Below are 20369 nucleotides of genomic sequence, written 5' to 3'. Positions count from 1 at the left end.
TCCCGCTTCTTCCCCCTCGTCTTCTCTACTGTATCATTTACCTATAAATACATCAAATTATTGATTCAAGTTAGCCAATAACATCGGCAAACATTCTCTGTATGTGCCAAAAGATGGAGTAGTTACAGAAATCTTTGCATGTAGAGCAAACATTTCAAAGAAAACCACTTTATGGCTGCATTGCAACCATTTCATGGAATGAAAGTTTAATGCTAGATACCAGACCGATACTAATAAAAAGTTCAAATAATAATAAAAAGTCGATTGTTCAGCCACAAATTCTATATGCTTCAACCATTTGGACTCCAATGAGTTCACAAGGTTTGTAAAAAGTCGAACAAGTCCAACGATGTTTCATTAGGAACATCACAGGAATGAGAATAACATTAACACAACTTTATCAATTTTTACTGTGAGGTTTTGCTTAGATTTTTGCGTTTTTCAATTTAATTTTCGATAAGTGTCACATTTCAAAAAATTGCCAGAACACCCTGTCAAAGAGTGCCAAATGCAATTGAATTTTGAATCTGACAGCCGTTATGACCACCATGAATAATTTATTCTTCTTGAAAAAGTAGCATTATTCTTGTAGTTTCGAATTCCAATTAGCATTTTTTTTAGCATCGATTTCGCACGAGCTAGCACCGACGGCCTAAAAAAGCCTGTGTCCAGTGTGGGTGGGCTGATTTTGAAGCTCAGAACCGTTAGAACCGACATTTCCCCTCGTTTTCCAGACCATTCAGCGTCATCAAAATAGTTTTACTCTTATTGAAAGAAAGTTTTTCATGTGCAAAGTGTGCCAGCTTTTTAAAGAAACTCACTCATGGAGTGAAGGAGACACGAGAGAATGGAAATCATCAGGTGATGAAGAACATGCCGTGATGCCAAGACATTGTTTCTCCAGACGAGCATATTGAACACTTTGGAATTGACCCTCCATAAAAACGAAAGATGGATAATAGTCAATCCAATTGAAAGGCAACACCCATCAACACCACCGGAGCTGTCGGGGTCGTCGGGGTCGTCACCCGACCTTTGAATCAAATGCGACTCTGCAAGCAAACGGCTACAAAAAAGCGCCATCCTATTAACTGTATGGCTTATCAATTATCATGCACTCACTTTGTTCTGATTTGATCTAATTTGACCTTCACTCAGTCGACAATTCGGATGGATCCCATGAAGAGTGATGGTTCCAAAAATCTGAATGTTTCTTCACGTGTAAATATGTATTTGTAAATTTGTCACAAGGACTCTCACGCGAAGCTTCCGGTTCTTCTTTGTTGAAAGGTAGTGCAAGGTTCCCTTTTACCTTGTCACGAGGGCATGTACACGAAATAAAGCAGAGTCAAGTGGGAACCACACCCTGATCCCAAAAGGGGACTCTATGGCCCAACATGTTGCAACAGACTTGGAACAGGCGACGTAAGCGCAACCATTTCTCTCTGCATAGATAACACTATGCTTATTGGTATGATCCAAATCTATCGTTTTTTCAATCTGTTTCATTTTCACAGGTGCATGCCGAGCGCTTCGGCTCTTCCATAGGTCTCCCTTACTTTTCGCCATCTTGGTATGAACCTCCGTTTCGACCGGTACTAAATTAATAATCTTTATTGCAACTCTGGGTCATGTCATGGCGTAAAAATAACTGTAGAATAAAATCTGTTGTATATACATTATACAAATGTATTAAACTAAAATGTATGCGTTAAGTGAACGATACAAGTCTCTTTACTCTACTCACTCACACACATCTTCCACTCCTCCTGAATATGCAGCTCTCTATGACTTACTCTCTCGATGTCAACACCATTCATTTCTTAGCTAGTAAAAGTCTCGTAACTCAGTTCGAGCAATACAGGTGTACCTCCGTCCATGTGGAGGTAAAGGTGCAGACAGGTTCAGTCTCGTAGTTTTAGAGCTGACCATCCCTATAATCCTCAGCCCGCCCCACCCCTTCTTCTCAACCCGTTTAGCTTCGACATATCCTCCTCCTACCTTTCACTCCTCTCCCACTCCCACTTTCTTCCTCTTCCCTTGAGTACCAAATCCACACCCATTCCTATAAACACATTTCTCCCTAATATACCTTATCCCATCCCTAATCCCAGGGTACGTTCTTATTCAGTTGCAGTTGTCCAACCCTCCCCCAAACCCAACCCTCCAAATCAGTTCTTGCTTCACTTCCGTTAAAACATAACTTCGTTGATTGGCGTGATTTTTTACGGTTGGAAAGGATGGTCCAAGATCTAGTGAACTTAGCAGAATATATGACGGGCCGGGGTAGTCGCAAATGCCCATAATGGATGTTTTACTATGAGACTCCCCTTATGTCCCTGCATTTCATTTGAGGGTTGAGGGACGTTCCAGGGACAGATCATCCGCTCCGGGTCCTAATGTTGGTCACAATTAAGGCATCAACTTTAGAGTAAGGAAACCTAACAAAAGGAATACAAAGAGGATAATAAAAAAAAGGTTAATGGGAAAGGACAGAGAAGAGTGTGTGGGTAGCCATCTCTGTCCTTTCACATGGCTCAAGGCGGCTTTACACTACGATGGAAAAACAGGATTGAATCCGGTTTAAGGCTTGAAATAGGGCTAGTTATGGGGCGAGTCCAGCAGAGAACTCGAGTTTTTCACGGTCCTCAAGTCGAGCAAAAAGAATAATTTTGCGAAATTTAAACCAGAGTGAAACTTTATTCACAAATCCGGACTTGAGTCTTTTAGAAAGGACTCGGACTCGAGTTTGGACTCGCCCCAGCACTAGTCCTACTTTCATTCTCAAACCAGATTCAATCCTGGTTTTTTATCGTAGTGTAAAGCCGCCCTCAGTGACCTAGGTATATGTTGTCAAGTCAGATGGGCCATAGGGCTCCATCTTAGGGCCCCTCCTTTTTATAGCATTAGTTGCCCCGCTTCAAAAGCAGATATTACTGCCAGTCTCTCTTCTTATGCTGACGAGACTAAGTTATTTTCTAGTAGAAATGGCCAAGATTCCAGTAACCTGGCAAAGGACCTAGATAGAACCTACTCCTGGGTTAATGAGAGAAATATGGCCCTGAACGGAATGAAATTCCTTTGAATACTCCACTCGTAGATAAGCGGAGGTAAAGATATTGAGCAAGTCTATCACGATGCTAACTCTGAACAAGTCGATTGTTCAGCTCATCTTGAATATGCTTCACCCATTTGGGCTCCAATGAGTGCAACAGGTTTGCAAAAGGTCGAACAAGGCCAAAGATGTTTCACTAGGAACATTACAGGAATGAGAGAGATCTCCTATTGGGAGAGACTGAAAAAAGTTGGGACTGGACAGTGTTCAGAGAAGGTACGAAAGGTATCTGATACTGTACGTCTTCAAAAGCATCCATGAGCTTTGTCCCAACCCAGGATTTAGGGTCAATTCTAGTGACTTAATAGAGGCTTAATGTGCGTTTTGAGAGCACCATCAAGCCCTCGAGAATCCAGGCTAGTTCGAACAGTGAAGTCCACATATCTTCTTTCTTGTTGATCCGGTTGCATCTTTCAAGTCAGACTTGAACAAATTTTTATTTAGCATTCCAGATCAACCCCACATTCAAGGGCTAGCTTGGTCTGCCAACTAACATTCGCAAGTAGGCCAATTATCATTTAAAGATTAAAAAGTAAAAAGCAGACGAAATATAACCTTTCGTACAGTACTGGAGATTACATTTTACGGCGGTTAGAAAACGAAGTGAAAACCCAAACAAAAAAATCCGTTTCACCTGAAAGCCCTATCGAAATAAGCTGACTATAACAGAGTACCTTCAAAAATATTGGATGAGTTAATTCTAAAATGATTACCACCACCTCTCGTTTATTCATGTCTTTCATTTTCATCAATCTCATCTAACGGGCTTTTGATTATGTTTATTCATTTGCGTGGCTTGAACCTTTCGTTGTTGAGCTGCAGCCCTTTGAGCTGCTTGCCATCGGCCGTCCAATTCGTGATTGAAAGTCGAATGAAGCATGAGCCCGATCACTCCCGCTCTGCTGGCCATAGCCGATTTGACCTGCCGTTCTTGTTCCAAGAGCTCGTCCACTTTCATCCACTAAAGACATTAGATAATACAACGTTGTTCATCACTCTCACATTTCATAGATAAATGGATCGAACCATAGGTATGGGTCAAAGGTATATTTACCATTTTCACTCTCGATAAATCGATCTCGGCTCGACGTAACTTTTCCCAACAGAAATGTTGATGGCAAATCTTCTTGGGTTTGAGACAAAACGCATGCGGTTTGCCGAAGAGCTCTTTTTGAAGAGGGTATCCACAAACCTGGAGGAGAATCAAGTAACCAAATCATCACCACCATCTCTCAAGCCAAAAGGCTATCTCGATATCAAGGACATACCTCTTCCTCAGAGACTTTCGAGTCTGGATTATGTTCCGGACAGAGAACCTGCAATCGCTTGCAATAGGTGTCTTCCTTGGGGTTATAGAAGTCACAAAACATGCGATGATCCTCGATTTGGGTTTTGAACTTGGAAGCAAACGATGTCTTGGACTCGATTCGGTTGTAACACCGCTCCATGTGTCTCATGGCCGTGTTGACATTGATTAAAGCTCCACATGTCACGCAATGAACGGTGGTTTCGTTAGTCTCTTCATCCGAGTCGTCATCATTTTCCTCAATGGAGAGAGTTTTCCCTTTGGAAATCACCTCCTCTAACATCTTGAACTCTCTGTTTAGTTGTTCCATACGATTTTTCACATCGTTCTACAAGATTGAGGCGAGTGAAATTACCTTGGCAAAGTTCATACCAGACAAGGACAAAGTGAGGGTGAATATTGTTGCCGTACCTGTTTGGCGCGAATAATCTCGAGCTCTTTTCGGTTATTTTTTTCGGCTTCGCAAGGCGTGAGATTCCATTCCCGGATTCGATCCGGGAGGGTCTGGTAGATCCTTCGTGTGGCCAAGGCCAGTCCACATCGATCCGAGCAATATTTGGATCCATATCGTGCCGTTTGAATACACGTGGGCTCATGGCATTGCTTGGGTCTGGTATCAATCCTTTCCGGCTCACATTCCGACGAGGACTCGTAACATCCTCGACGACCTTTCCGCTTCCTTGCTTTGGGGTTGGCCGTGGCTTTGGTTTTCTGTACGCAAAAAGAAGCACAGATATAGGTTTATCTCGCGGAACAATTGGGCTAGCGTTCAGGCTCTATTAGAACAAATCGACAAATAACCTTATGCCTCTGACCTTTCCTTCTTACATTGGGGTCTGCGTGAAGAGGTAAAATAATAAAAGGCCATATCAAGTGAATCATTAAGTACTATTTTAGCAATGTACAGACTACTAGAAGGTTTTATTGAGTAATTCCTAGATAATGTAACGTTCTGGCTTAAATTGGTTTTGGCATTTTCGTCTATTTTAGCATAATTCCTTCTTTTACGGCTAGGGAACCTTTAAGTCTTCCAAATTAAATGGGGAAATGGTGGATGAACCCAATAAGCAATTAAAATCGAACTTTTCATAGTTGTCATCTTCTTGTAAAGTGTTGTGGTTTGTTTCAGTGATAGTGGCAAAAGCTGATTTAGTTGACGAAGAGTAGGCCGAAAGTTCTACATTTATGTAAAGATTATTACTTCATAGCTTTGGCAACATTTCCCCAGTAGTCTGAGCATGATTTTGGGCTTAAATTTGACCAAATGTCAACACAATCTGTGATCCTTTGAAGTGCCAATTTTGAATAAAGTGAAGCAGGAGAGAACAAATTTCTGCTTCTGTTCGCAGTCCACGTGTCTAGAAGTCCGTGGATCTAAAAACTATTTATTGGTTACCGTATACCCTTTCTCTTTGTCTTATACCTTTTTGGAGGTGGAATTTTCCTTCTTTTTCGTCTTGCTACTAGGCGCCAAGACTGGAGGTTCCCACGCATCAGAGGCGGAATCTTCTGACTCGTCAGACAAATTTCTGGCCATCAATACATCTTTTCTTTCCTTTTTGGACGGAGGCGGCTTCAAGGACTTGTCCTTGTCGTGGTGTTTAACAGAGGGCTCCTCATAATCACTGAGCGAGGCTTCTCGCTTAAGGAGGTGTAGCTTTTGTCCCACAGAGGTGATTCTATCTTGAATGACTTGCGAGGCAGAATCTCCGGTCTTGATGGCCGCTTTTTCTTCTTTCAGTCCAGATTCGTCTTCTAGTTTAATGGGTTTCTTATCCTCTTCCTTTTTGGCAGCCTTGCGTTCCTCTTCTTTTTTCAGGGCTCGTTTTTCTTCCTCTTTGACCCTTCTCTCTTCCTCTTTCCTTCTTTCCCGCTCTTTCTCCTTCTTCCTTTCCTCGCGCTCCTTTTCCTTTCGCCTTTCCCGATCTCGCTCTTTTTCCTTTCTTTTTTCCCTCTCCCTCTCCTTCTCCCGATCTTTTTCCCGATCTTTTTCCCGATCTTTTTCCCGATCTTTCTCCCGATCTTTCTCGCGGTCTTTCTCCCGATCTTTCTCGCGGTCTTTGTCTTTGCTCTTCTTGCGATGCTGGGGATGATTGGGCGGATGTCTTTTCTGTTCATCGCCACTTTTGTTGAATTCTCGGTGCTTGTCTTTGTTTACATGAGATTTTGTAGATTCTTTGGATATTCCGGCCGATAATTTGCCATCTTTTTCAGGATATTTTTCCAGATATTTGGATTTGTAGACAACCTTCAGCTCAGAGTTCTTCCGTCGACATTCGGGACAGTAGAATTTCTTTATGTATTTGGCCTCTTTTTCCGTCACATTGATGCAATCCCCGTGAAACCAATCTTCACAATGGTCACACCCACTGCAAAAAAAACATTATTTGATATATTGCCCAGAACCTTTTTTCTAAAACTTTACTAGAACATGAACAAGACAAAGTTGATATGGCTTACATCATGAATCTTTTGACATCTTTGGAGCGGCAAATGCAGTATAGCTCGTCCTCTTCTTCGGATTCACTCATCTTATCCACAATTCAAGACTTTTTTGTGGAAATTTGAAGTTCCCAGGTCGGTTTGCACAGGCTTCTTAGTGGAAACTGTGTTTTGATAAAGTTATTCCTAAAAAGGTGATCCACAATTAATGCCGTGACGTGTTCAAGACTTCACTTTATTCCTGTACGTGTGTGTACGGGAAAATATATAGATTTTTTTGACATAAACATTTGAAATCTCACAATTTTTTTTTTAATTTCGACAAAAGGTTCATGTATCTCAGTTGTTTCTACAACCAAACCGATGGGGTTTTGGGGAAAACATTGGACTATTTACAACAACGCAGGACTGATTTACATCATTCAAAATGTATAAGTATACATTACCATTATTTCGCCCATCTCCTGGCAAAAAGTTAGTTTTCTTTTGCTTTTAAAATCAATATTGATCGAAGTATTTAAACTCATTCCAGCGAACTTCTACCCAGCACTAAGAGATAAAAGATTGAAGGAATTGAATCTTAGCCAATCAAACCCTACAAAAGCTTTAATCTTGAACCCAGAATGGGCACCCAATTACCAAAAGGAGAAAAGTAACTGCAATGACAGAGAGAGAGAGAGAGAGTACCGCAATGTTTCATGAACTAGTATTTGGTACTGCGAGTGGATAAAATTAGAATAAGACATTTACTTTTTCTATACTAGATGTTTTCACTTTTCTCCCAATTGACGTCAAAATACTGTAGAGCTCGAAAAGCTTTTTCACGTTATCAAAAGAGTTCGATCAAGCCATACGTACTCAAGACTATTTCTGAGCCACATGATGACAACATTATCACTTCAAACGGCTCCACCTGTTCCTACCCAAAGCCTTCTGGTGAACGATTTGCTACACAAAAGAGTAATATTACTGTGATCTTTTCCGATTCTAATGCAATCCTACCCTTGGAAACAAGCCTTAGGGCTTAGAGTTTCCTGAGGTTTCACGCACTCTTACTTACTTAAATAAAGCTTGGCAAGCAAAACTAACGAAAGAAAAAAAGATCCCCATAAAAGCGCCTTCAATTGTTCATCAAGTGAAGTTGGTGTTTGAGGTTCACAACACGTCTTACGGTATGTTTTAAGGCCAAAATCTCTGGAAACGGTCAAATTTTTATCATTGATCATCGCCTCGAATGGCGGACCTAACACCCAGGATAGGACAAGATCAAATTATCATATATTGAAAAAATTGTAATAAATGTGATCCAATGAGAAGTCATGTCGCAATAAAGGCTAAGAAAAAAAATTGCCCTTCCACACGAGAGATTGCATGATGTGAAAATATTGTTATGTGGCTTAGATGTACATAATGTACTTAGATGTAATTGAGTACAAAATGCTTGATCTAGTATTTTTTACCATAACGTGAAAAGACTTACTAAGCTGTATTTTAGTGTGAATTGGGAGAAAAGTGACGTGTTAAAAAAAAAGAATACTTTTTAATGAAAAGAAACTGCACTTGAAATTCAATACTGTTTATCTACACCTAGACGAGGCTGAGAGCCCCTCAACGTAATGCATGTAATATCAGTGGAAGCAACACGTCTTCCATTGCTTTATGCCAGATTAAATCAACGCTTTCTACCGGTAACAATTCAACTCACAAACGTCTGGAGGATGTCCAAGCAAAGCTAAACTGCGTTGAGAGTCAAATATGATTGGTCTGCACTGATGGTTTGGGAATGGTTTGAACCCAGTTGAGGCGACACAATCAGATATATGGCTCGTGAATTCTGGTGATTTGAAACAGCCTTTAGCGGGTCAGGTTGGGATCAAACTAATGCCAATGTCTAAGATGATTGTTGAAACACAAACTGAGATGGGCAACATGATGGCTGCAGCAGAACACGGTCAAATCACTAAAAGCGGCCAGACTTCTCACTGCCACCATCCAAGTCCACTCCAAAAACTTTTGGTAGTTGTTATTGCTCAATAGGCGGGAGGCGTGTCGATGTCGGAGAAGCCTTCAATTCATATTACACAAGCCATATCAAAGTAACTCCTGCATCATGTTTTGAACAAAGGAGCTGTAACTTGGCTGAAAGTTGTGGTGAAAAATAGAAGCATAGCTCTAAGGCGACATAGTGTCTCCATATGAATGGTAGCACTATGGTCAGGAAATAGGCCACATGGCGTTTCGATGGTAATGACGCCTTTATGTAACTGAATAACCAATTTTGGTTAAACTACACTTTAGGGGACACACAGAAGCAGCAGTAAGGTAGGTAGACGAGAGGAGGTGGTGAGGGGGGGCGCAAGTACAATCACAAACCATTGAGGGACCGTTGACAACGAGCGGCAACGGCAGTGATGGGCACACCATCGAAAACTGACTTAATAGATTAGGAAAATTGGCAATTCGGCAATGTTCAAAGAACTTATTTACGTCAGTTGTAACTTCCTAATCTTAGACTGGAGATCATACTCAGAATTTGAGGACCAGACGATTTGCGAATGCCAATACCATTGGTTGTGACCCTACAGAAGGCATGGTCTCAACAAACGATTTTCTAATGCAATTAAATTGCTAATTGTCTTCTCATTTTGTGATAGTTTGGTCGCTTGCCAGAGGCAACAAACGTACAAACCAGTGACGTCTGGCTTTTTAATGGGGACCTTTCACATGAACCTTTCAGAGTTCAGTCAGCTCACATATATTGTTCAGAGTTTTCCTTTTGGAGGCCATTACTTTCACTCCATGACCTGACCTTCACTGGATACTAAAATCAGTAGTTGTGTCTCGTTAATTTTTCCATGTCTTGACCCATCTATGCTTAGCTCCCTCCAAACAAGCTCCACTGTAGTCTTGAAGAATCTACTACTGCTGCTGAAGCTCCACCAAAGTGTATCATTGCCCCAATTTTTGGAAAATCGATTGGTTTGACATAAACCTTTGTCTTCTGGCCAGTTCTTCCATATTTTTTTCAAAAAGACGTAAGTATAACACTTTAGCGCAATACTTGGAGACACTTATCCCTTCTCTGGGCGTTTGTTTATTTTAGACCTCTTTCGCTACACCCGGGAGTACGCAAGCACTGGAGTTGAGAGCTCTCTGAAACCTCGCTAGAAAATGTTTCAGTTTTGCGTTACCTCCTACTTTAGTGCTTGAACTTGAAGATGGAATTTATTGAGCACTTTCCCCCTTGTGAATGCATCTGATCAGGAGGCAACTCATAGCTCTACAAAACCGCACTAGAAGACATCTGATCTTGGTTCGAGCTTTCCGCGGCACAAGTTGCGTATTGCTAATGTGACCCAATCTGCTTGCGACGAAACTTCCAATCCAGTACTGTCAAGATTGGTCCCGGATTGGTTTTTTGGTTCAGAAAGTGTTACTAAATCTGACCCAAAAAAGCAATCCGGGAGCAATCTTGGCAGTACTGGATTGGAAGTTTGGTCGCAGGCAGATTGGGTCACATCAATGTCGCGCACTCAATGGCTACACCAAATATGCTTTATTTTCTACAATATAGAGGGCACTTAATGAGCCAGCCTGGTCAGCCTCCAGCAAGTAAAAGGCAGATGGGCCGATTTTAATTTTTTAAATTGTACTGTTCTTTTAGGTCAAGTCTTTCAAAATGGTATATACAGTTATACATAATTACGGGAAAAGCAATCTCTTTCATGACATGTCACAAGTATTCTGAAAAGATTCTGAAAAGAATGAATGGAGCAGGTAAAAACGTTTCTTTGAAATATTTCTTAAACATTTTCTCCAAGAGTAGATAATTAGACATTTTTAATTTCATGTGTGGCAATTTGACCATTTTTGTCACATTAAGAATATTCAAGAACCATTAAAGGTGAGTTTTTGACTTTTGGTCCAATTTTAAAAAGGCTATATTATTATGGAAAGTGGAACAAACTTGGCAGTATTGACTTGAAAGCTTACGGCGTAAGCAGATTTATCACGCCAGCACTGTCGTGCTCAAATTGGCCATTTCCTTGTTTGGTTTGGTTTATTTTTTACAGGTTTTTAAACTGATGCAGGGAATATAATCCCCAGTTCTAGTAAACCCTTCAATGTTTATTTGATATTTGGTCTACCAACGAAGTTGAGTTGGCAGGCCGAGCTAGTCCTTGAGTTAGCAACTCTAAGATATTCTTGGGTCGATTTTGCTCCATTAGATTGCTCAGTTCACATGAATTATTAATGAAATCTTGCATATCTGTTCGACCGAGAAATTTGGAAGATGTTGAATCAAATATTCAGGTTCTGTTAATTTTGTTGTCACACAATTTAATTGATTTTGTTGTCGTCACCTTTGGGGAACCTTGAGCCCGTGACAAAATCTGGAAACAGGAAGAAAATTGGGGCAAGAAAACGATTAGTTTCTTTGACACTTCTTATTTTCGTTTTTCTTTTCTTTGCTCCATTTCGTTCTGATGGTTGAAAAGAGTGACTGGCAATCCTTAAATCAAAAGAAATTCACGCATAAAGTTGAGAACAATGCTGTGCAAAAGATTTAAAAAAAAATTCAGTTGCTTTAGCATCTGGTTTGGGTCTAAAGGGTGAAATTAAGCACGGCATTGATCCAAATCAGTTTTTAAGTTTTGTTCTATTCTAATGACTTGTTTTCAAGGCCAAAAATTGTCAGATTACTAAGTGTTTGTTGCACAAAAACCTCTAAACTATTATTACGAGGATTTTCTATTTGAGCAATAGACTCTCCAATGAAATTGTCACAATTTTTTCATTATATTACTCAGATGGAAAAGATTGATGACGTACATGACAAAAATGTCTACTGCCGCCACGAAAAAGAGGGATGTTCGATGACACTGCAATCTCATTGTTGTTAAGTCTGAGTAATGAAATATTGGCTTCTAGCTTTAGCTCCCAGGTCTAATATCGTATGTAAGCCACGCACCAAAATTGGTCTTAGTTATGAAACGACCATGTGAAATAGACCCTCCAGTGGAGCTAATTATGGTAATCAACGGTTTGAGTCACTGGCTTTTGTGCCAGAGTTCACTCTATATACGTAGAGGGCTAGCCTCCCCCGAGATCGCAGGTCGCAGTTCGTAACGTAACCTTAGAGGATTGTAAAGAAACGTTTAAAGGTTAAGTCTTGAATGTACATAGAGCTCTTCAAGAGTTGGGCCCGTCGACAATGTTCCGTCACGCAACCTCCTAAAAAACGTACGCTAAAACCAGCTTCGACAAATTCAAGAAAGAAAACAAAACAGACACGTGTGTGAAAACAGAGGACAATCGATTCGGCCGAGAACTGAACCATCACCACAACTTTAAAATCCATACAGTTCTGTGCCACATCCAGTATCATGACACGTGTCAAAAGTGACTCGGAATCTTCGGAGGCCACACTAGCCGTGCGCAAGAGTCGTCGATTAAGCGGCATCCGCCCCGATCTGACCTTGCAACAAGCCCAAGCTCAAGTGGACAGTCCCCGTCGATCCCGGCGACACTCCGGCGGATCGGATGTCTCGGACGCATCCCACGTCTCGGCTAGCGAACCCGCCGCTCCTACCCATGCCAACCCGGGCTTGACCCAATTGGCGCCTATCCAGGAAGTCGTCTCGCCCGTTAAAAAGGGCGAAAACCCGCCCTCGGCCCCGCCCAAGTCGAGTCAAGTGACGGATAAGCGCGTAGGTGGTATGATATCAGCGGTGACGATTCCTAAGGGCAAATGCAAATCGGGTCGCTTTTGGAAGAGCGATCGAGATCGATTCCGCTCGGTGATCCAGAGTAAAGGCTTGAAGACCACTTTTGAAGCCCGCGCTCATCGGAAAGAAGAGCTGCAACGCGTCAAGGCCTTTGAGCAAAGCTTGAAAGATGAACTTCGTCAAAAGAAACTGGAACACCAACAACGCCGAGAGCACAATCTGAAACGTAAGGAAGAGAACCAGAAGAAATCCGAAGTCTATCAGATCGTAAGTACTTCAAACGCTCATACATCCACGTCCATCCGGTTATCTTAGAATATAACGGATGCCAAACCAAGCTCCCGCGCTACGTCCATTGAGTACGCATGTTCCTCAGACATTTTAGTAGTGGGATAGTAGGGAGGGGATCAGACATTAGATTATCAATATCATCCTTGGGCCATGAAGAAAAATTCAGAAATGACACACTATGTTAGGTTATTACTTTAACATTATTATCCAATACTTAATAAATGCTTTAACTCAATCAGGATTAATCTTGATCTTAAAGGTAACCTAGAGCATTCCCATGACTAACTGATTTAACGGATTTTTTTGTTTTACTACAAGATAACCCATACATCCCCTTGCCAGTTTTCTAAAATCATAGCCCGAAGGCTAATCCATCAAACACTGGGCGACAGGCATTCTTGAATGTTTTACGTTCTTTTAATGAGAAGGACCCCAGGTCGTTCACTTTGTACGGGTGTCAATTTTCAGCTTCGATCAAATGATTGAGTCAAAAGTATTGCCGTTTCAAACCTCGTTATAGATAGAACGGATGAATTAGCCCTCGAGAGATGATTGACAACAAGAAGAGCCTTAGTTCATCATGCCCTTGGAGGGGACTCATGACTAATAAGGGCAACTAGACTTTGAAATTCAATCGACTCAAAGTCAAGTTATTGATAGGGTCCAATGATCATCTATGTAGCACTGGAAGTAAAGTTACATCGTTCATGACTTATTTTTGTTGTTGGTTGGCTTAATTGGGGCGTAAACTAATGATGAAATTTCAAATTCGTGTTGAAAAACCACCATTCTTTCACACACTTCCCAATTATGAATTCAAGACCCTGGTCGATATTTTAGTTGTTATTATATTACTAATCAAGGGGATGGTTTCGTAGTTCTTGGTCAAAGGATGGTTCGAGACACATATTCAATTGTACAGTAAAAGCATGTCTGTGTATTTTTTTAGCCCATTTTGTAGACCATGGAACGGGCGAGTTAAGTTAAGTGATTTGTTTTTTCATTTTGCGCGGCCGCTTTCGAACTTTGGCAATTGCAATAAATCTCACCCGGTACCCTGTTTCTGAGCTTGGCCGGAGCTTTGATGGCTACTTCATGTTATGAATAGCAGATATTTTCACGGCTTATCTGTATGACCGCTTTACCATTTGCTTCAACCAATCTGAGTTGAGAGTTTCGATCGATGCTGAATTGAATGGGGTACCCCGCATGGTTTTGTGAGCGCATATTTTGAGAAACGATTTGTTCGAAGTCGCACCTACCAGACTGAGAGTATCAGATAATTTCGTGAACGCAAATTTTGAAATGCAACTGGGTGAAATTTAGTACTGTCGCATTTCAAAATTTGCATTCCCGAAACCATGCGAGGGGTGGTACCCCATTGGTTCCTTGAAGGGGTCAAATGGAAAAGAGGTGAAGCGGATAAGCCACGAAAATATATATAATGAGAACTCACCGGTTTTCATAAACGGAACGAACACCTTTTGGGTGCCTAATATTCGAAATTGCCGTAGTTGACTCATGATTTTTCTTAAATTTGCCATTTTGGATCTTAGTGATCTCATGCGTAGGTCCGATGGAAAAACAAAGCCCTTGCTCGTGCTTGACCTTGTATTTCTGAAGAAAATTTAGTTTAGTTAGCCTTGATATCTATTAATGATCTTGCTTTTTTTTGTTCTTCTAGATCAAGAACCCGGCCAAAATCAAACGCATGAAGAAAAAGCAACTCAAAATGTTGGTCAAGCGAGACGTTCTGGATCAAGTGCAAAAGTGATGTTCATTTCCTACGAATGCATGGTCTACAATTTAAACTCATTTTTCAAGCTGATCAAAAGAATAATCATACAATATCGCGAGAACATTGACATGAGTTATTTGTTAATATGATGACCCATTTAATTGCATTTTGAGTTAAAAGAGAGACACACCCACGTCTGGAAACCGAGCTCGGCCATAGCATCACCCAAAAACATAATCACAATGAGCAGCGTCATAGTCCAGGATGGAGTTTCAAACCTATTGGTGCGGAAAAAAACTCCAGAACATCGGAATAAATTGGCTCTCGTTAACTCTACAGAAATAAGATCATGAAGTTTTAGAGTAGGGGGTGTCTAATGCTCTGTTGAATGTGAATATCTAGTTCTTACGTAAAGGGAACAATTTTCCTTTGTAGGAAATGTCAATGGCCTCACAAACACGAGGAATATGTCGCTTAAAACGAGGCTAACGTCAAATAGGACAAAAGGGTGGGAGCATATTTTTTGAAATTTGAGCGTTTTGAAATTAAATGAAACGAGACCATTGATCCATGTAAGCCGTGACGGCGTGTTTTCAACGGATCATGGATGGGACAGATAAAGTTATTGTGTCCATCTTACGGCTTCAGGTACCGGCATTGGTCTTAGGGCTGGTCAGTCGAGGACAAAATCCGAGGCACGGTTCAGTCACAAACTCTAGGAAAACCCAGATCTTTGACACGAGAAACATTCTTTAAACGTACAGACCGTTGAGTATGAGCTGATGACAAGATCTTTAACACGCCCTATCCATCGTTTCGAATCCAACAGCAGGTCGAACTTAATATAATTTGTTCTTTGAAATTCGTTCCACGTTTGCGCGAGAGAGTAGTCTGGTAGCTTTTGCAGCCAAGTTTTGCGAGCAAATGGAAGGTTAATGACGATTTCTCCTCCCCTTCGTGCTTTGTATGAAAAAGTGTTGATGATTTTAGGCGTCAATTCCTTCAAGCAAAGATAAGCATATTTCAGTTGCGCTACTAATGCTAGATCCTTAATATGTAATACGTTTAGTTTTTTAAAATATGCACCGGTATGTGCTTTCGTCTTTGCCCTGACAATCCATCTGATGGCTTTTTTTTGCAAAGTCAATAGGCTATTCAATGCCGAGCTATGGCTATAAAATTCAATGCAATAATCCATTTTGCTTTTTATTAGAGCGTTGTATAGAACCAGTCGTAGTTTTTGCGGAAGGGCGTCTTTTGCCATAAATAGCGTAAATAGGGTTTGTCTCATTCGTTTTCCGACCTCTAGCACATGGTTTTTCCACGACAGTTTTTCATCTAAATATACACCTAGGAACTTTATTGCGGTTTCTTTGCGCCCCATCCCAATTTGTTCAATTTGTCTCCCGTTGCTTATCAAGTGGAAATCTGTAGACCCCTTTTTGTGACGACCATCAAATAGTAGGAGTTTAGTCTTTTCTAGATTGATCGACAGTTTGTTTGCTTCGAACCATTCAACCAGATCACCAAACTATACAGTACTCTTGCATTGTTCCGAGATCGTTACCGAAATGTTGAAGAGTGGTGTCCTCCGCGTACATGGTGGTTTTAAAAGGTGTCACATTTGGGAAATTATTTCGGACCCATTGGGTAACATTTTGGCTAAATCCGTAATGTCCCAGCTTTGCTAAGAGAATTGCATGGTCAAGAGTGGTCAGAAAATGGAAGTGCTTGAACTTGCACCGTCAGTTCACAATAGTGATGGGTTTCGATCCGGAAAATAAGCTATTTAGCTTGAAGAATCTCTGGTAGGGCTCCCATTCCAACGAAAAAGGGTAGAGAAATGAAGACCCAAGATCAGGAACGAGTTTTAAAGCAGCCCTGGTTCCGAGACCTAGAACGGCAGGGTCGCGTTTCGCCATTCATTTAAGGAGTCTTTTTTTGGATATTGTACTCTCTTTAGCTTGTGATGGGAGCCCTAACCAAGGGTCCCTTTTTGCTAAAAATACTGACCTTCCGGATGGAAACACATCACTAGTTCACAAACGAGTAAATATTTAGCACGGGCTTGGTACCAAATTTCTCTATGGTACTTTGGCCTTGAAAGTAGATCATGGAAGATAAGTTTTTGAATTGATGATCGTAGATCAATGAGTTTATTGCATTGCATGATGTTGAAGTAACTCCCGGTTAGATATCAAATCAAGTCGGTAATATTTTTTGTCTTAATTTTGCTACTTCTGAAATTACGATTTGTTTAAACTTTGTTCGGGATTCTACACGATGCTCTTAATTGAATGTCACAATAAGGAACAATTTCCAATGGGAGTAGGTCTACGTGTATTTACTTTCAACCATATCCTTATTTCTTTTCAAAGAAACCTTTATTCGACGTGGCATGCTGTTGAACGAGTTTTCAATGATCTCTACGATATTTTGGCCCAAGCTACATGGATCTGTTTTTCTAGAGCAGCTAGATTAGTTAGCAGCAAGTTGACCAGATCATGGTTTTGCTGGAGAGTAGCTCAAGCATTATCAATTGAAGAGAGGTCAAGGACTATAAAGCAAACTTGTGCCAATTGCACTCTAAAATGTAATCTATGATCTATTGAGAAACAATCTTGCAATAAACATTTTTTTAAAATGTATTAATTGCAATTAGTTTATTTTGGAATGCAATTATGTAATTACAGCTACTTTCAGACTGTAATTAATTACGACTTAAGTACTTTTTTCGGACTACCTCTTTAGAATGAAAGGATTTGGCCCACCGTTACTCTTAATTCGCCATTGTTCTTATTTTTCGAGCTTTTGATCAAATGAATTAGCATCTACTTTGGTCTGAAGAAGCTAAACACCTTCTAATATTGTACTACAAGAGTAATGAGGGCATACACACTGCTCCATAAGCGCAAATTTGGATGAGAATTGGTCTATGATTGAGCCTAAGTCCAATAGATTGGTTAAGATGCACATTTTTTTGTTTTGCGGAAGGAAATGTAATTTCAATTTTGAATTGAAATATCTCATATCTCAATTACATGCCTTCAAATGTAATGAATTACAATTACTCTACTTCTCAATGGCATAAATTACAATTACATGAAAATGTAATTGTATGGATTATTCCACCAACAATCTGCGTTATTGGCCGAACTTGAAGCAAATTTTTGTCAATGATTTTATCAAAATAGTTTTGCGATGTCATAGCCCACAACTTGGACTTAAATGTTTTGGTGTCCCAAACTGCAAAAGAATACAAAATCTAGGTTCAAGACATTTCAAAAGAGCATAGAGTGCCATAAAAAATAATAATATTTTTGTTCAAGGCTACTTTTTAAAAGCACAATAATTGCTCCTTTTGGTTTCGCAATACGTTTGAAAATTTTCTTCACACGTTTTGACAACAGGGAACTTGTTTAAATGAACTTGTGAGTAATGGACCACAATACTCTTGCTGGGCTCCCAATTCGAACGAAAAGGGTAGATAAATCAAAAACCAGTCTTAAAGTAGTCATGCAGTTCCGAGAACTAGAACGGCAAGGTCACGTTTTGCCACTCACATAAGGAGTTTTTGTGTTCAATTTGCACTTTCTTTAGCTTGTGATGGGATCCCTAGCGATAAAAGGCTGACCTTCGAGTTCTCGAAACGCATCACTAGACCACAATACCAAGCACTGAATTCATGCGCCCTCAAATAAACTGTGAAATTGTGTAACACATTCCCTCTGAAAAAGAAAGTACTTTTTGTTTTATTTCTTGAAATCATCATCGACGTGTCATCTCATATCATTCCATCCTACAGACAATACTTGGGGCCTGATGTTTTTTCTTCGTAGACGCAGGTTCCTGCAGCCTTACTGCTCTTCAAGTAACAGAAGCCACGACCAAAATCAGGGTTCATTGTGTGTTCATGGAACGAGTAAAACTCACATTGTGCCACCTTTTGGCATTCGAACTGACATTCAAAGTGCGTGTCAAATACTTTTGTGTTACCAACATACGCTGTGCCGTCAAATTCTTGAACAGGCGTGTAAGGATCCCCAAGGTCATTTCCAATAACTCCAATACCTCTCCAATGACAGTCTGAAAGGCAAATCACATTTTGACCATATGTATTGGCGGAAATCTAAGGATTAAAATAACTTGCATTAAAACATATGTGTTGAATTCTTGTACGGATAAACAGTAGTCGAGAATTTTACGATGTCAAGTTCTTCTCCCTCTAGATCTTGAAAATTCTTAGTGTGGTAAGTTTAGAACACAGCGAAAAGGAGTGCATCAACCGTTAATAGTCATTGAATGTGAAGTAAAAATCTGACCCAGGGATGAAATGTTCGTATTTTTCATTGCTTGGGAAAACAGAGACCTTTTTCTTGCCCTGTCGTAAAAAGTAGTTTGAGAGGCAACCCTCGTTCTTCTCTCGCAACTCACTTAGGATGATGGAAAGTTCAACATTCTCCTTAGCTAAAAGGTAACTAAAGCTGCTCAGATGGCAAACTGGGCCTTACGCACCTTCAAGACCAGGAATAGGTTAGCTATGGTTACCATCTACAAATCCATCGTACAACCCCATCTGGACTATGCCTCATTGATTTGGAGCCCATATCTAGTTGGCGAACTCAACAAAATGGAGAGCATACTCCCGCGCTTCACTCGGCAAATCACTGGAATGTCTAAACTTTTCTACTGGGATCGACTCCAACATCTACACTTGTACAGTGTGCAAAGGAGACACGAGCAGTATGCCATACTACCTCCTTTTAAGTCTGTCTATGGGCTGTCCTATGACACGGGCATTAATTTCGCCCACCGAAATAATGAACCTAGCACTTGTATTCAACTCCATTTGAACTATTACAAGAATGCGGTTTCTAGGTCAATCATGCGGCACTCTTTTCTTGAAAGAGGCCCGGGACTCTTCAACAAACTTCCCGCCTTCCTGCGGGTCATCTGTGCCGGAAATAATCCCCTTCCCAAATTCAAAGATGACCTGGATAACTTCTTCCAAACCATTCTAGACCAACATTCAATACCTGGGTATCTGGGTACTGAGGGTCGAATCGGGGACCTCTCCAAGGATAGGAAACTGAGCTAGCCACTACGCCAGGTCAGAAAAATTGATGTCATGCTTTGGGGTAGTTAAATGCGGAAGATATCAAGCGGCAAAGAAACAAATAACGGTGACTTATTCCAATTATTTTACAATGGAAAACATTTTTTTTCGAAAATCATGATGTACCTGGATTCGTAGAGGTCGACCGGCATCGCTTTTTGAATGTTTGACAATGAGAAGGTTGGTACAAATACTCTGGCTTGCAACATTGTGGATCATCATCGGTGCCCATTATGCCACCATTGCAAGTTCCACCCGTTGTTCTAATGTTAGTTTTACAGCACGCATTCCGAATTTGAAATGAATACTCTTTAGGGCAATTGTCCGGATCTGAGATGAAAATGTAGAATCATTCAAATGCACTTCAAGTGAGAGAAACTAGCTTACCCTTATATTCAACCGCAGTCTCACAATATGTTCTTGTAGGGCAGGAGATTGAATTGCCTCCATAGCACAATGATTCCGGGTCATGCCAATCCAATGCTCTGCTAAAATCATTGGCGTTATGGAATCGTTCACAGCATTGGGTACCATTTGCAATTGCCCATGGATGAGTTTCTGGGCAATGGATGGCTTCTATAGTATGAAGACAATCATTCTTTTAATGCCTTGCTCGTGCCTTTACATAGCTT

At 40.7% G+C, this 20369-nt stretch overlaps 3 protein-coding genes across 3 annotated transcripts in view; 1 reads left to right on the top strand and 2 right to left on the bottom strand.

The window, feature by feature from the left end:
• Positions 1-3809: 3809 nt before the first annotated feature.
• On the bottom strand, positions 3810-9054 carry LOC131887070 (CXXC-type zinc finger protein 1-like). Its single transcript, XM_059235567.1, has 7 exons — positions 8569-9054; positions 6882-7049; positions 5845-6790; positions 4833-5132; positions 4384-4749; positions 4170-4307; positions 3810-4076 (listed from the first exon to the last, which is right to left on the bottom strand). Exons 2-7 carry the CDS (start codon positions 6950-6952, stop codon positions 3870-3872), a joined length of 2028 nt encoding a protein of 675 aa, XP_059091550.1. The 5' UTR covers positions 6953-7049; positions 8569-9054; the 3' UTR covers positions 3810-3869.
• A 3067-nt stretch (positions 9055-12121) lies between these two features.
• LOC131887071 (coiled-coil domain-containing protein 86-like) lies at positions 12122-14742 on the top strand. The gene is made up of 2 exons (XM_059235568.1): positions 12122-12859; positions 14568-14742. Exons 1-2 carry the CDS (start codon positions 12251-12253, stop codon positions 14655-14657), a joined length of 699 nt encoding a protein of 232 aa, XP_059091551.1. The 5' UTR covers positions 12122-12250; the 3' UTR covers positions 14658-14742.
• Positions 14743-18352: 3610 nt separating this feature from the next.
• LOC131886711 (uncharacterized) overlaps positions 18353-20369 on the bottom strand; it is a 7499-nt gene continuing 5482 nt past the window's right edge. The window contains exons 3-5 of the mRNA XM_059235111.1: positions 20125-20313; positions 19864-20067; positions 18353-18707 (exon numbers count right to left, since the gene is read on the bottom strand). Of these exons, the coding sequence (XP_059091094.1) occupies positions 18421-18707; positions 19864-20067; positions 20125-20313 (680 nt within the window). The 3' untranslated portion in view covers positions 18353-18420. The remainder of the gene's footprint in view (positions 18708-19863; positions 20068-20124; positions 20314-20369) is intronic.

The sequence above is a fragment of the Tigriopus californicus genome, chromosome 9 (assembly GCF_007210705.1).
Source record: "Tigriopus californicus strain San Diego chromosome 9, Tcal_SD_v2.1, whole genome shotgun sequence".
Taxonomy (NCBI): Eukaryota; Metazoa; Arthropoda; class Copepoda; order Harpacticoida; family Harpacticidae; genus Tigriopus; species Tigriopus californicus.
This window is presented reverse-complemented; position numbering and strand designations above follow the sequence as displayed.

Excerpts from the sequence above, each read along its gene's own strand:
- LOC131887070 (XM_059235567.1), bottom strand. The coding sequence starts at position 6,952 with ATGAGTGAATCCGAAGAAGAGGACGAGCTATACTGCATTTGCCGCTCC. Across the intron at positions 4,308-4,383 it reads CGAAAGTCTCTGAGGAAGAG|GTTTGTGGATACCCTCTTCA; the intron begins GTATGTCCTTGA and ends ATTCTCCTCCAG. Across the intron at positions 4,077-4,169 it reads ATTTATCGAGAGTGAAAATG|TGGATGAAAGTGGACGAGCT; the intron begins GTAAATATACCT and ends TAATGTCTTTAG.
- LOC131887071 (XM_059235568.1), top strand. The coding sequence starts at position 12,251 with ATGACACGTGTCAAAAGTGACTCGGAATCTTCGGAGGCCACACTAGCC. Across the intron at positions 12,860-14,567 it reads AATCCGAAGTCTATCAGATC|ATCAAGAACCCGGCCAAAAT; the intron begins GTAAGTACTTCA and ends TTGTTCTTCTAG.